We start from the raw sequence: 16,726 nt of genomic DNA on the forward strand, positions 1-16,726 counted from the left end.
TAGAGCCCGCGAGCCACAGCTACTGCGCCTGCGCTCTAGAGCCCGCGAGCCACAGCTACTGCGCCTGCGCTCTAGAGCCCGCGAGCCACAACCGCTGAAGCCCGTGCGCCTAGAGCCCGTGCTCCGCAACAAGAGAAGCCACCGCCGTGAGAAGCCCGCGCACCGCACCGCAGCGAAGAGTAGCCCCTGCTCACCAAAACTAGAGAAAGCCCGGGCGTAGCAACGAAGACCCAGCACAGCCAAAAATAAAATAAATAAATTTATTTATTTAAAAAAAAAACCAACTCTTGGAATTTCCCTAGTGGTAGGGGAAAGAGGAGACTCTTTTGCTATTCATAATAAATCCCAGTAACCCTATTTGAGTTTATGTTAGTGAAGTGACAGGATGGGGGAGGAAATGGGGGCTGGCTGCTAGGGGAACCAACCAATCGATTGGAGGGCTGGACCTCAGAGTCCCACCCTCCGACCTCAGGGCAGGAGAGAGACACAAAGGCCCCCGCTGGAGGTGCACAACCCAGGGCCACTTGAAGGAGGGCCCCATACCCCATTCCTGAACACCAACTATGGAAACTTCTGACTTAGGTCTGTTAAATCTGCAACAGAGCCTCCTTAGGTCTCAGCAAATATAGCAGCCAGCAGCACAGCTCAGAATGCTTGGCCGCGGGGCCAGTGAGCCAGACAGCAAGGTGAGAAAGACCTCGGAGGCCGTGGACAAAAAATGTCACCAGCCATATCAGGAAACAAAGGACGTTGCAGCCATCAAGCCATCAACAGCCACTTCAGCCACCAACGACTGTGCACCCTGCCAGGGTTCAGAAAGGATGGAGAAAAACAGGATACTGGCCCTGCATAGCTGAGGTGCATATCAAAGGAATGATTTCAATGAGCCCAGACCCTGGCATCTTCCCATACGTAGAAAAGCATTAAATTCATTAACTGGAGATGTTTGTGTGTTGGCTTTCTTTAATTAACAGTCATCTCTTGATGTTCCCTACTATCCGGTTTTTGTTGCTAAAGCTGCAATATATCCTGGTTCCTCCCTTGTCTTCGAAGCTGTCCCTCGGAGCTCTCTGAGAGGCTGTCTCCCGGGCTTAAGTCCTCGGCATGTCTGCTGAATAAAACATAATTCCCATCTTTTAGGTTGCGCGTGTTTTTTCAGTGGACAAGGCGGTGGTCCTATCTAGACCCCCACTCACATTACCCATGTGGTCACCCCACAGGGGCAGAAAGGCCCCTTTGCTGCAGCTGTGGCATCCTTTTGTTTGTTTGATCGTTTGTTTCTTTGGGGTGGGGGGCCGGGGGGCGCACACGGTGCAGCACGTGAGATCTTGAGCCCCTGATCAGGGATCACACCTGGGCCCCCTGCAGTGAAAGCGTGGAGTCCTACCCGCTGGACCGCCAGGGAATTCCCCATGTGGAGGGAGCATCTCATGACATCTGGACCAGTTCTTGGATGGGGGAGTCCATCCTATTTCTGTGGGATGGCTACATTATCCTCCATTACCCCTTCCTGCACAAAGCCTGACCTGGGTCTCCGGCCTCTTCAACCCTCTCACAGCCTGTCTGCTTCTTTCATCTTAGCATTGAATTTGTTAGAATGGAACTGTGGGCTTAGATGCGTATTGTTCCCGTTTGCCTGGTAAGTCCAGCCTCGTCCCTTAAACAAGGCCTCACAAATCGGGCAGTAGCTCAGCATGGTCTGGACCCTCCTTCCAGACTTGGGGGGCATGCCCCAGAGGAGGGGCTCAGAAGAGAGATACAGGAATGTCTCCATCAGCCTGGATGGATTCAACTCACCGGCGGATTTTCCCTAGCCTAGGTCTACGCTTCTGTAAAATGGGGAGCTGATACTTCCCCAACCGGGGCCTTGGGGAAGTGACATGAAAGGGCTTTATCTGCTGGACCAAAGACAGGAAGTATTGTTATCTCTTTGACTCCTCTCTCTGCTTTGTTCTCTTCCCCCGTCTTTTCACCTCCTCTCTCCCTCCACCAGCCTCCAAATTCCTTCCCGCACAGGATTTTAAAACTCTCCTGGGCAAAAACAGGAAGAAGAGGGCATGTGGCTGCGAAGTCCCTGGAGACAGTGGTAGGGAGGAGGGCGGTCTGAGAAGCCTGCCACCTGGCTGGCCTTCTTGAATTAAGGTCTTGTTGGCAGTCAGGATCTCCAGCTCAGCTATGTCATTATTGTCTGTTCCACAGGAAGGATTTGGGTGGCTACCTCTCATTCTCTCAGATACACAGCTGCCACCCAAGGTGTCTTGCTCTGGCACTGGGGCCTTGGAGAGAGAGAGAGCATCGTGACAATGACATCAATAATAAGAACAATAATAATACTAATGACAGCTACCACTTAGTAAGCATTCACTCAGTACCAGGTGCTCTCATATATTAACTCAATCCTCCCAAGAGCCCTCTGAAGTAGGTTCTATTTTTTTTAAGTTTATTAATTTACTGAGAGTTCTTAATCCTCAGATGGAGGGAACTGAATTCGTTGGTGGCACCTTATCATTAGCACAAGGCCCTTCTTTTTTTTTTTTAATTAATTTATTTATTTTTGGCTGCGTTGGGTCTTCGTTGCTGCGCGCGGGCTTTCTCTAGTTGCGGGGAGCGGGGGCTACTCTTCATTGCGGTGCGCGGGCTTCTCATTGCGGTGGCTTCTCTTGTTGCGGAGCACGGGCTCTAGGCACGCGGGCTTCAGTAGTTGTGGCACGCGGGCTCTAGAGCGCAGGCTCAGTAGTTGTGGCGCACGGGCTTAGCTGCTCCGCGGCGTGTGGGATCTTCCCGGACCAGGGGTCAAACTTGTGTCCCCTGCATTGGCGGGCGGATTCTCAAGCACTGCGCCACCAGGGAAACCCGAGGCCCTTCTTTTGTTTTCCTTCTGTATTTTATTTCCTTTTACCCTCATTTCCTTCTGCTGTTGTCTTTATTATTGTATATCTTTTGCTATTATTTCTGATACTATGTATCTTTTGCTGTTGCTTTTATTATTGTGTATCCTTTTATTATCTTTATTATTGTGTATCTTTTGCTACTGTATTTATTATCATATAGCTTTTTCAGAAAATTAAGTTGAAATTTACATGCTGTTCACTTAACCATTTAAAGCGTGTGGTTCAGTGACATTTAGTACGTTCATAATGTTGTACGTATTTTTTTAATTACTGTATGTTCCTACAACTTGTGTATAGTTTTGTGTACAAAACAAATTGTAATTGTTTTATGTACTTTGGCTTTATGTCAATGGTGTTGTGGTACATAGCTTATTCTTTTATTTATTGTTTTAGCTCAGAAGTGTGCTTTTCTTCATTTTTAAATAGAATATTATCTACATAAAATAAAATCCATTCATTTTAAGTATTCAGTTTGGTGAATTTTGGAAACTGGATGCAATCATGTAACCACCACCATAACCAAAATATAGAACAGTCCCACTCACTCACCTGCCCCCTATCCTTTTTTTTTTTTTCCTTTGGCTGTGCTGTGCAGCATGTGGGATCTTAGGTCCCTAACCAGGAAACCTGTGCCCCCTGCACTGGAAGCTCAGAGTCCTAACCACTGGATCTCCAGGGAAGTACCCCACCCCCTCAATCCTTAAGCCGCCTTGTGTTTCTTTTGCAAAATCTCCCCTCCCCACCCCAGCCCCAGGCAATCACTGATCTACTTTGTGCCACTGTAGCTTTGCCTTTTTTAATTATTTTATTTATTTATTTATTTGCGGCACGCGGGCCTCTCACCGTTGTGGCCTCTCCCGTTGCGGAGCACAGGCTCCGGACGCGCAGGCTCAGCGGCCATGGCTCACGGGCCCAGCCTCTCCGTGGCACGTGGGATCTTCCCGGACCGGGGCACGAACCCGCGTCCCCTGCATCGGCAGGCGGGCTCCCAACCACTGCGCCACCAGGGAAGCCCTACCTTTTTTAGAACATCATATAAATGTTTGGCTTCCCTCACTAGCATAATGCATTTCAGATTCATCCATGTTTTTGCATCTATCTATGAATAGTTCATTCTTTTTTTATTACTGAGCAGTATTTCACAGCCTGGAAATATCACAATTTGTTTATCCACTCACCGATTGTGGGATATCTGGATTGCTTCCAGTTTCTGGCTATTACAAATCATGCCTCTGGGAACATTCATATACGAATCATTGTGTGGACATATGTTTTTAATTTTTCTTGTGCACACGCCTAGAAGTGGAATTGCCGGATGGCATGTTAGGTGTATGCTTAACTTTCTAAGAAATTACCCCCAAATTTTTAAGTTAGTTGTACCCTTTTGCATTGTCACCAGCAATGTGTTAGTGTTCTAGTTGCCCCACATCTTCACCAGCACTTAGTCTTGTCATTCTTTTTAACTTTCACCATTGTGGTTGGTAGCACTCTACCTTTAAGATTCTGTTCGTGTTGTTTTGGGCACATCTAATCTGTTGGTTGTTTTTTTTTTTACTGCTGTGTAGTCCTCCATCTTTGTCTCTACCACATCCTACCACCCACAACCCCATTAGTGGGTACCCAGCTTTCCTCTAATTCCCAACATAGCAAACAGATCAGTGATGGACAACTTGTATTTGCCCCTTTATGATGATCATTGCCCTAGGACAGACATCCAGGGTCCTAGGGTGTGCATATATTTAATTTGACGAAGGTGTGCCAAATTACTTTCCAAAATAACTGCACCAATTTACATTCACACCAGCTGTGCACCAGGGTTCCTGTGTCTCCAAATCCCCGCCAATGTTTGGGGTTATTTAAAGATTTTTAATCCATCTAATAAATATAAAGTGATATGTTATTTGCATTTGCATTCCTTCATAACTCATGAGTATGATCATCTTTTCATATGATTTTGGGGGGCGGGTTTCCTCCTCTACAAATCTCTTATTCATATCCTCCAACATTTTTCTTATTTATGTGTGGGATTTCTTTGCACATTTGAGAGAGCAATCCCAGATCAATACTGCAGATTGCAAATTTCTCCTCCCAGGTTGTCACCCATTTATTTATTTTATCCGTATTGGCTTCTGTTGAACGGAAATCCTTAACTTTGATATAACCGAAGTAAACAAGTTTTGCTTGCGACTAGACCTTCTGAAGTTTTAGAAAGTCCTCCCTCGTCCCTAAGTCATAAAAATTTTCCTGCTGCCATTATCTTCTATTAACTTCATAGTTTGACCTTTAGCTTTCAGGTCTTTAAGCCATTTGGTGCTAAGCACCATTGTTATACCCCTTTGAGTGACAGGAAGACTGAGGCACGGAGAAGGCAATATACACAGTTAAATAAGTGGCAAAGCTGGCATTCAAACCCAGGCAGTCTGGCCCCAGAAACAATATTCTTCACTACACTGTGCTGCTTCTCCATCAATGAGGCTCCTTAATTCAGAAGTTGCTGGGTGCAGAGCCTTTAAGTGTCAGTCTTTCACTCAATGGACCCAACAGCTCTGCACAGTAGGTCCTATTAGTGTCAGATGAGGAAACTGAGGCTCCTAAAAGATAAAGATCCTTCCATCCAAAACCAGATCCTTTGGACTCCACTCTCTTTTGCTTTTAAACATGAACATACAGTCTCCCCCTGAAGGAACCGGGGAGGATGGAAGCGTCACCCTTGATCTGTCCCTCACCTTCACCCCCACGTGTACAGTTGATCCTCGGCAGATCCTCCAGATTCCGTATTTGAAACTTGCCTACTCTCTAAAATCCATCGGTAACCCCCAAACCAGTACTTGGGGGGCTCTGGGGGTCATTTGCAGACACTCCCAGAGTGGTGCAAGCTTGAGCTGCTCAAGTGCACGTTCCCAGCTGGGCCTCAGGAGAGTAACACTCTGCCTTCTCCGTTCACCTCTCACATGATAAACAAGCGTCCTTTCTACTGTCTACCTAGCGCCACATTTTTGCATCTTTCTGCTCTTCCTTGGTGATTTGGCTGTTTAAAATGGTCCCCCAGCATAGCACTGAAGTGCCGGCTGGTGTGCGTAAGTGCAAGAATGCCGTGACCTGCCTCGCGGAGAAGATCTACGTGTGTCCCATGAGCTTCCTTCAGGCACAAGTTGTGGTGCTGCTGGCCGTGGGTTTAATGTGAATGGATCAACAATGCGTACATTAAATAAAGCGTCTCCAAACGGAAGCACACATAAAGCCGGTGGATGTATTGATCGGATGACGAAAACATTTTGACCAGAGGCTCATGGGAAACCAGCCCTGTGTGCCCCCGGGAGCACTGTTTCAGCATCCCCCATGCAGCGCTCGTGGTGACTTTATAAAGCATAACTATTGTGAATGCGTATCCACTGTATCCCTAGGCTGCTTTGGTGTTCCTGCAAGCTCTCTTTCCAAGCCCTCCACATCTTTTCATCTCTCCTGGCCCAAGCCCACCCGATCACCGCAGTCTGCCTTGAATTCATCTTCCTGCCTCCACAGCCCCCACCCCCTTGCCTTCACCACCCACCCCAAAGCCAGAATGATGATGATGAAATAACATTCATATTTTATGGAAAGGTGAGAGAAATTTAAACATAAAATGTGTCCCCGCCCACTCGGGCCTCCTCCCTCCCCTTTAGTGTGTGTGTGTATCTGCATTAACCAGGCCTCCTTAGGAGATAACCTTCTTTCTTAACCTTCTAAGGGGCAGGATGACCCATTACCCACTGCTTTGTACGGTAGATCTGGATTGTGTGAACTCTCAATAACGCGTCATGTAACGTGCAGCCCTCTGTCTCAACAGCTTACATAAATGTGCTTTGACCTCCAACGGGTGGAGTTTTCTGAGAGGCTATTCCAGAGTTATAATCCTCAATCTGGCTCGAATACAATTTTCCATTTCTTTCTTAGATCAACTGATTCCTTTTTTGTCGACATCGGTATGATCTCAGGTATGATCTTTCCCACGTGCACCAGTCTCAGGGGCTCGCCGTCACACTGGAAGAAAGACCAAACTCTGTACCACAGCCTAAGAAGATCCTGCATACGTACCTGACTCTGCTGAATCCTCCAAACTCCTTCCCTACTGAGGCCATTACTCTAAGATTACACTGGCCTCCTTGCAGATCCTGGAATAGGTTAAACTCAGGGACTTTGCCCTGGTGGCTCCCTCGTTCAGGGATACCCCCCCCCCACCCCACCCCATTCTTTGCAAAAGTGGCTCTTTCTCACCTTTTAGGATCTTCAGCCAAAACGCCACCTCCTTCAAGAAGCCCTCTCTGACCACCGTACTCAAAATAGCCATCCCCCCTAATTCTTTAACACAAAGCCCTGTTTATATCCTTCATGGATCACATTTATTACATAAACCATCACAATTTGCAGTTATTTCGTTTGTGTATTTGTTTATTTTCTGTGAATCCGCTGAGGGCCATTGCTGCTTGGCTGTCTAATAAACAGTTTGAAACTCAAACTCCTTACCTTTCCCTGCAAAACCGTTCCCTCAGGTTCCCCCCGCCCCATTTTAGTAAGTGGCAGCTCCATCCTTCTGGTTGCTCAGGTCAAAGCCTTGGAGTCATCCTTGACCCTCCTTTTTCTCACATTCTCCAATTGATACCAGCAGACACTGTAACAATCCCTTCAAACAGATCCAGAATCTGACCTCTTAACTCCTCCGAGGATGTCACCCTGATCCAAGCACCATCACCTCCCACTGGGCTGTTGCAGTCACTCCACACCAACCTTTGCACCCTCTTCACTAATCTGATACATTAGGCAGGCTCCTGCCTCAGGGCCTTTGCACTTTCTGTACTTTCCACTTATGGTACTGCTCCCCAGCCAGATATGCACGAGGCTTCCTTTCTCCATCCTTTCAGTCTTTCTTTAAACTCTACCATCTCAATTAGGTCTTCTTCCAGACCATCCTATTTATTTATTTATTTATTTGGCCACACCGTGCGGCATGAGGGATCCAAGTTCCCCGAGACCAGGGATCAAACCCGTGTCCCTTGCAGTGGAAGCGTGGAGTCCTAACCACTGGACTGCCAGGGAAGTCCCTGAATCATCCTATTTAAAATAACAATGCCATCCACTTCCCAAACCCAAAACCCTTCAACTCTGCTTAGTTTTTTGGCCATGACTCATGTCACCACCTGACAGTCCTTTTCTTTATTCATCCTTTTTAATTGTGTGCTTCCGCAAAGACTGTATGCTCTACAAAGGCAGAAGTTTTTGTCGGTTTAATTCACTGGTTATTACCTGTGTCTGCAACAGTGCTTTGCTTATGATAGGAACCAATGTTGACTGAATAAATAAACAAAATGGTAGTTACCAATACTCAGGAGAGTATTTGCACATGATCAGCACTGAATAAATGTCTGCTGAGAAAGACATTTTAGGAACTACGAATTTGAGAGGTTGTTATTAATAGCCTAAGGGGATATTATACAGGGAACCATGCAAATAATAATAGTGGTAACTGCTCAACATTTATACTCATAACAGCGCTCTGAGGAAAATTATGAGCCCCATTTTACAGATGAGAAAACCGAGGTTGCGTTTTATGACTTATTCAAAGCAGGGATTCCCATGGCTGGGCATTTAACCTCTGCATTTGGGAGTCACAGACAAAGATGCAGCAGCACAGGGCACAGAACAAGGATCCATGTAACATGCTGAGAGACTCGGGTGTAGACACCAGGCCGGTTGGGCTGTCCACACGGGAAGTCTCCCCAGGAGATGATGTCATAGAGTGTTGCATTACAGACCACGGGACCCCTGGAGTCGCCCTGAGTGGGAGAAAGAGAGAGGGAGGGGGTCCTAAACAAAAGGAGAGACACACATGGAGGCAGAGATAAAGGGAGATAGGAATATGGAGAAAGGGTGAGACAGAGCAATAGAAACAGAGATAAGGAGACAAACACAGAGAGACAGGAAAAGAGAGAAATTGACAGAGATAGACACTGAGACAGATAGAGACAGACAGACACTTCTGTGTCTCTCCCTGTTTTTTGTGTTCCTCAGTCTCATTAAACTGGTGGTGGCTCACCTCATAAACCTGTTCTCGGTTCTCTGGACCCAAATCCCACCTGGTACCCCTCCCTACCTCCCAACCCTGCTTCAGCTTTATGGTTCCTTGGTGTCATCTTACTATTGGGTTAATCCAGCCAGTTTCCTGGTAGGGTATGCAACATACCTGTACTACCACTTCTCCCTCTGGGCCCAGGGCAGAAATTACTAACTGAGGAGGTTCATATCATTAGTTCATTATCATACCCTTTCCCACGAAACCAAAACTCAATCTAAGAAGCCCCCTCTATTGGACATGCGTTGGTTTTTTTTTTCCGCGTGTAGTATCCATTTCCCCTTATTCTGATGACAGCCTCTTGATGGTTTTCGTTTGGGGAACACCCTCGCGACCACTCTCAATCCATGCAACTTGTCCCTGCCCCTACCCGCTCCCACGGCTAGTCACGTGACTCAGACTTGGTCCATCAGAGAATCCCACAGCTGTGGCCAGAGTGGTGGTTCAGGACACAAAACAGCTGACCCTTGAATGGCACAGAGGTTAGGGGCACGGACCCTCTGCACAGTGAAACTCCCCCTATAACTTGTAACTGGCCCTCTACATACGCCGTTCCTCAGTACCTGAGGTTCTGCGTCCGCAGATTCAATCAGCCTTGAATTGTGTATTTACTGTAGTATTTACTACTGAAAAAAAAAACTGTTATAAGTGGACCCGTGCAGTTCCAACCTGTGTTGTTCAAGGGTCAGCTGTACTTAAGTCAGCCTAGTGAGGATCATGCTCAAAGTGTTTACGTACACAGCTGGAAAAGAGATGTTCTCTCTTTCAAAGACGGTTCCTTAGAGGGTGGGATGTAAGCCCAAAGCTGCTGGGGCCATCTTGCTATGGCATGGGAAAAGTTTAATGGAGAATGAAGCCAAAACTGAAGAGAGAAGAGCTGAGAGTTAAAGAGAGACAGACTCTTAAACCTTATGTGTGCACCTGGATCCACCCACGCCTGAAACAAGCTCCCTGGACTTTTCAGTTACAAAAGCCAGGGTTTTGTTTAAGCTGGTTTGTGTTGGGTTTCTGTCACTTGCAACCAAAGGAATCCCAACGTTTATACATCTCAACACAAGGATCTGGGCAGCCACTGTCAGTCAAAGCCCAGGCTTAAGATGAATTCTGTTTGCCAGCCGTGGGTACCCCCTTTTTATCCTGACCCTCTATGCTAGGAGATATCTCACCTTGCAAAGACTGGTTCACCCAAGGCTGGAAGCAAATCCTTCACCCCAAGCATCTGTCCCCACCACCTGGCCTGTGGCAACCCACCACCCCTTGGCCTCACCTCACAGGAGTCATTGCCACCCTCTTTTGTGCCGGCACAAAGCATGTTGGGCGTGATCTTCCCCGGGTAGACTTGATGACATCCCTCACCTGAGCATAGTTTGATGTTGGCACATTGGAGGGTTTGGGGGTAACTCACTGAAGAGGAGAGGGAGGAAGGTCTAAGGATGTCTGTTCTGGACAGCCTATGGGGTGGAAGCTGGGTGGGCAGAGAGTTGGTAGAAAATAAAGATGGGAAGAGAAAAATGGGAGAAGAGATTGGATATGTTTCTGGGTAAAGTGATGGAAGACAGAAATGTGGAGAGAAATGGGGGAGAGGTGGAAGAAAAGATGAAAAGTGGAGAGAAAGATGGGGAGGAATGGGACAGGGATAAATAAATATATCTCATTATGAGATACAAATGGGGAGGTAGACGAGGAGAGAGGTGAAGCAAGTGATGGGGAGAGACAGAGAGAAGGTGTTGGGAAGAGATAGGAAGGCAAAGGGGTGAGAGAGAATTGGAGATGAGGAAAACACCAGGAGGAGGAGAGATGAAAAGAGATGTGGGAGAGTAAGAAGGAGTGGTAGGAAGAGAGACGGGACATGTTGGGAAGAAAGATATGGTAATGAGACTAGGGGAGAACTAAGGACTGCTCAGGAGATGCAAAGGGCTCTTGTTGCTCTAGGGTTCAACTTTATATGCATATATAGATATAATTTATATCCAAAAGATATATTTATACTTTATTATATTTAATAAATATAATTGATATATTAAATTTATTTTCTGAATCAAAAATGATAATATTTATATATTTAAATATTTTATATATATATATATATATATATATAGGCTGCGTTATCTTAGTTCCCCGACCAGGAATTGAGCCCTGTAGTGGAAGCATGGAGTCTTAACCACTGGACCGCCAGGGAAGTCCCACAGATCTATTTAAATAAATACATAAATATATCGTTCACGTTCATAGCTTAGGAAATAAATCTAACTTCTATCATTTACGTATTTATATACAGATGTATTATTAGGCACGTCCATATAACATGAACATATACTATATAGTATATATTTTTATATATTTATAAATTTATATATATTTATAAAAAGGAAACAATTATATATAACATATTATATGTGATTATAACTTTATATTCATAAATTTATGTATATTAATATAAAGGATATATAACTTATCATATATGATATATAACATATATAACTTTATATTTATATATTTATACATTTATACTTATATATTCTATAAAGGATATATAAAATGATACATTATCTATTATATGTAACATTATATAACCTTATATTTACATATTTATATTTACATAAAGGATATATATAACTTTATATATTATATCTGTGATATCTGACTTATCACATATATAACTAAATCTATTTTTATTTATAAAAACTCCTCTTCCAACCTACCCTCCCCTCTCTGCCCCAGCTTCCCTGGCTACTCTGTGAGACCTCAGGCCACCCGTGTGGGTGCAAGCCCTGGGGGCCGGTGGTGGTGCCCCAACCAGACACCGGACAGCAGGTGCCAGCGGGGAGGCAGTCGTGGTGGGAGAAGGGCGGGATTTATTTTTTTTTTAGCATCTTTATTGGAGTATAACTGTTTTACAATGGTGTGTTAGTTTCTGCTTTACAACAAAGTGAATCAGCTATACGTATACATATGTCCCCATATCTCTTCCCTCTTGCTTCTCCCTCCCTCCCTCCCTCCCTGTCCCACCCCTCTAGGTGGTCACAAGGCACTGCACTGATCTCCCTGTGCCACGCGGCTGCTTCCCACTAGCTATCCACCCTACGTTTGGTAGTGTATATATGTCCATGCCACTCTCTCACTTCGTCACAGCTTACCCTTGCCCCTCCCCATATCCTCAAGGCCATGCTCTAGTAGGTCTGTGTTTTATTCTCGTCCTACCCCTAGTCTCTTCGTGACATTTTTTTAATATACCCTGAGAAAACCATAATTCAAAAAGAGTCACGCACCCCAATGTTCACTGCAGCTCTATTTACAATAGGCAGGACACGGAAGCAACCTAAGTGTCCATCAACAGATGAATGGATAAAGAAGATGTGGCACATATATACAATGGAATATTACTCAGCCATAAAATGAAACGAAACTGAGTTATCTGTAGTGAGGTGGATGGACCTGGAGTCTGTCCTACAGAGTGAAGTAAGTCAGAAGGAGAAAAACAAATACCGTATGCTAACACATCTATATGGAATCTAAGAAGAAGAAAAAAAATGTCATGAGGGGCGGGATTTGAATGTGGCTGGTGAGCTGGGCCGAGGACTGCAGTTCCAGAAGCATGACGTCAAGGTCTCGGCTCAGGTGGCTGGGGCTGATCTGATACAGAGGGCAGGGGATAGATCGAACTGTCTCCCTCACCTGCTCTCCATCTTCCACATGCCTCAGGGTCTGCTTGCCAGGTATACTCTGTACCCGCTGGGGGCGCAAGAAGGGGGTGGTTAGAGGAGCCCAGGAGCCCATCTCCGCCCCCATCCCCAATCTAACCCTCCCCCATCCCACCTTCCTCCTCTGCAAACATGTCTCCTCTGCAAACATGTCTCCTCTCCCTCTACTTTGACTCCATTCCCATACCCACCTCCCCATCTCCACTCCAAACCTCATTCTCTCCCCCATGCCCATCCCAACCCAATTCCAACCTCATCCTCAAATTCAGCTCCACCCACCGCCACAGTCTCAGTCTCATCCCTAACCCATGCTCCCCTGGCCCCCACACACTCCTTTAGACAACGTGCTGCAGTGAGGACCCATTGTGGTTGGATCAGGACTCCCCCCCCCGAGAGCAGCCGCCCTTGCACTAGTAGGGCTACCTGCCAGGGCTGAGAGTGGAGGCGGGGGGCAGGTGTGGCCACCGGGGAGGAACCCATTGGTCCCGCTGGTGCCATTGAGAATCTTGGGGTACTGCTGAGAGATGCCTGGTAAAGAAGAGAAAATGTTAGAGAATTGGGGTTCACGGGGAAAGGAGGCCTGGTGCTGTGGTTCCTGGGCTTGGGGAGAGAGTCAGAATTTTGCTCTGGGTGACCAGGAACGGATGATTCATTTGTTGGCCTCTGGGAGTTGTCATTTTCTATGTAGTAGAGATGAGTCAGGGCAAAGTGGTGATGTCCTTTTCTGTAGAAGTGACAAACCCTCCCCTGGAGGTTAAAAGAAGAGTTCATGGAATAAGGATGCTTCTGATTGGTAAGCAGAAGCCTGACTTTCTTCCTACCTGAATTTTCTCTCCTGCTCCACTATAGGGATTGATTTCTGGATGTAGAAGTGAGCCTAAGCTACCTACCTATCTACACAGGCAGTATCCCTCCATCCCTCCATCCTTTCAACACACATTTACTGAGTGCCTTCATGACTTTACATACCACACATAGGCTAACCACCCCCAAATACAAAGTTTGTAGCACTCTGCATTATCTGAGCCTTGCTAGTCTCTTTAACCCCACCTCCCTCCTCTCCTCTTCACTCACTCTGTCCCAGACTCCTGGACCTGTCCTTCGAACACACCAGATCCCCTGTGCTCGCCGCTTCCTCTTTCTGGACAGTTCTTTCTCGAGACCTGCCCTGTTCAGTATGGTAGCCACTAGCCACATAGGGCTATCCACATTTAAATTACTTAAAATGAAATTTAAAATTCAGTTCTCCAGTCACACCAGTCACATTTGAAATGTTCAAGGCCCCACATGGCCAGTAGCTACCACATTGGACAGCACAGATATAAGACATTATATACGTGAAATACTCTACCGGATGGCACTAGGACTCTAAAGACTGCGTATCTGGGTCCCTCTTGACTCTGAGAGCTGAGCTCAAATGTCACCTCTTCAGAGAGGCCTTCCCAGATTCCTGGTCACCTGGTCTCAAATTGCCCCTTCTAAACTCCCCGCCCCCTGTCATTCCCGAGTTGAGTTTCATCATAGCTACAATCACTATTGCTTTCTCTTTATATTTTGTTTACATTTAATCTCCTCTTCTTGACTGTGAGCTGCACTGACCACAGGCACCTGAACTGCTTTATTCAGTGCTGCATTCCCAGGACCTAGCGACGTCTGACACACAGTAGGTACTCAAGCAATGAACGTTGTGTGTACCAGGCACTGTGCCTGGCATTAGAGGTACAGCAGACAACACAGGGACAGAGAAAGTCTAATCCTCAATGTGCTACTTTCTGGTTGGGTACAAGTCTCCAGCCTCAGTTTTCTCAGCTGTAAAGAAGGAAAATGAATAGTTCGTCTCTCTTCGGGTAGTTGTAGGTTCAATAAGATCCTACCTCCAAGACACGCACAGGACCTGGCACAGAGCAAGCACTCAGTAAGTGGGGACTGCTATTAATTGCACCCTCAGAAACTGAGTCATCATTCTTTTCTCTTGCAAACCTGATTTTGTCAGGAGAAAGTTTCACAATGGTGCTAAGATCCTTTTAACACCTCTCTTGTCTTGCTGAGCTCACCTTTTAAAACCAGGAGGAAGCAGAAGGTTACCTTCAGCTGGCAACCCCCAAATTAAGCTGAACTATCTGCAATTGCTATTTTAGGGGAGGTCAAAAAGGGTCAACTATAGGCAGTTTCAGGTGGTCCAATACAATAAACATTGTTCGTGTTCATCGTGTGGAACTGATTTTTCTCTCTTGCCTTTTATTTATGGCAAAGGATGCTGTTTTCCATTTAGAACAGTGATATAAACTTCCAATATGTTTTCAGTAAAATAAAAAAAGTTGCCTCTAAGAAGACCATGCGGTTGAAATTAATGAAGGTGGTTTGCCAGAGCATGGAGTCCAGGGTGTGGAGGACAGGGCAGGCAACATGGATTGGGATCCTGGCTCAGGCACTGCCGGGACTTTGCTTTCTCAGAGTCGTGGGTTTTTCAGCTGTGAAACTGGAGTAATTATAGCGCACCTACGTCATCAGGCCGTTAAGAATTCCACAAGATGATGCATGTGGAGCTCCTAGCCCCGGGGCATGGCACCCAGAAGGGGACATGGGAGTCCTAGGTGTGTCACCAAAGGAGAGAAGCCACCCCGCCTTCAGGCCAAGGGTGGTGAAGGGTGCCTGAGGACCCCTCCCTCCTTCAGGCCCCAGCTCAAGGGTCAAGCCCTTTGGGGGCCTTTCCAGGCCAGGAGCTGCCATTATATCTCTAGGCTTCTGGCTTGGTTTCTTGAAGCCATCACCTCGTGTCACAGTTCTAACTAATTAGTATCTAATTATTTGGGTAATTGTTGGAATAATGTCTGCATCCATCTCCGCTAGGCTCTGGGTGCTGAGAGCAGGAACTGTGTCTCTGCTTGTACAGCACCCGGCACTCTGCCTGGTGCTCGGCTGCTTGTTGAATGAATGAATGAATGAATGAATGAGTGATGCATGAATGGGGTTTCCAGAGAACTTGCCTGCAAAGGCAGGGAAAGGGGGCTTAAATGTGAGGAGAGGAGTCTCTGCGGACCAACTCTGGGTGGAATCAGATGGGTTTGGGGTCTCCTCAAGGATTAAAGAACAATCTAGAAGGTTCTGGAAGGGCCTGAGAATGGAGACAGAATAATAACAACTAACTTTCCAGTCCCTTCTGTCTGCCAGGCAGTGAGCACATTACATGCATTACATTTCAATATTCACAACCGCCCTTTGTGGTAAGGACTTAACGTTCCCATTTTTACAGATGAAAGAAAGAAGCTAAGTTACTTGCTCAACGTGGTAGCGTCAGGATTTGAACCCATGTCTGTCTCTTGTAACTCTGGGGAGGCCTTGAATGTGGGAGGGTCTTGGGGGCGGGCTTTGCAGTGCAGATCAGGAAACGGGCTGGTTCGGAAGATCCCGAAGACTTAAAAATAGGGCGACCCCATCTGAGCTGGGAGAAGGTCTGGGGTCGATGGGGAGAGTGGACTGACCCCAACTGGGACACCAGGTCACGCAGGGACAAGCAGGAAGCTCTCATGTGTCCCGGTGGGACCCGGCCCCGACTGGGCGGGGGGCGGAGCTCGCGGTTCCCACGCCCCTCCCCCTCCCCCTTCCCCCCCTCCCACCATGGTCTGGAGTGGCCACCCGGCCTCCACCCCCGCGCATTCTTACCTTCTGACAAGGCCACCGATTGTGGTGGGGGGCAGGGCGGGCGGAGCCTGAGAAGTTGAACAGGGTGTTAAGAGCTGGCCCGAACCCCCATCTCTGGACCTCCCTACCCACCCTGTTTCCCAATCTTTTTTTTTTTTTTAAGGGCTTCAAATGCTTGGCTTGCTTATTTATTTATTTATTTATTTATGGCTGTGTTGGGTCTTTGTTTCTGTGCCAGGGCTTTCTCTGGTTGCGGCGAGCGGGGACCACTCTTCATCGCGGTGCGCGGGCCTCTCTTGTTGTGGCGGAGCACAGGCTCCGGACGCGCAGGCCCAGCGGCCAAGGCTCACGGGCCCGGTTTCGCCGCCTTGCGCCGGGGCCCTGTG

General features: G+C 46.9%; 1 protein-coding gene across 1 annotated transcript in view; it reads right to left on the reverse strand.

Annotated features, from left to right (window-relative positions):
- Window positions 1-8,401: 8,401 nt before the first annotated feature.
- The window catches only part of KLK13 (kallikrein related peptidase 13), a 12,978-nt gene continuing 4,653 nt past the window's right edge, over window positions 8,402-16,726 (reverse strand). The window contains 7 exon segments of the mRNA XM_055079222.1: window positions 8,402-8,701; window positions 10,265-10,401; window positions 11,768-11,842; window positions 12,537-12,713; window positions 12,716-12,729; window positions 13,030-13,139; window positions 13,141-13,226. Coding sequence (XP_054935197.1) covers window positions 8,534-8,701; window positions 10,265-10,401; window positions 11,768-11,842; window positions 12,537-12,713; window positions 12,716-12,729; window positions 13,030-13,139; window positions 13,141-13,226 — 767 coding nt within the window. The 3' untranslated portion in view covers window positions 8,402-8,533.

The sequence above is a fragment of the Physeter macrocephalus genome, chromosome 17 (genome assembly GCF_002837175.3).
Source record: "Physeter macrocephalus isolate SW-GA chromosome 17, ASM283717v5, whole genome shotgun sequence".
Classification (NCBI taxonomy): domain Eukaryota; kingdom Metazoa; phylum Chordata; class Mammalia; order Artiodactyla; family Physeteridae; genus Physeter; species Physeter macrocephalus.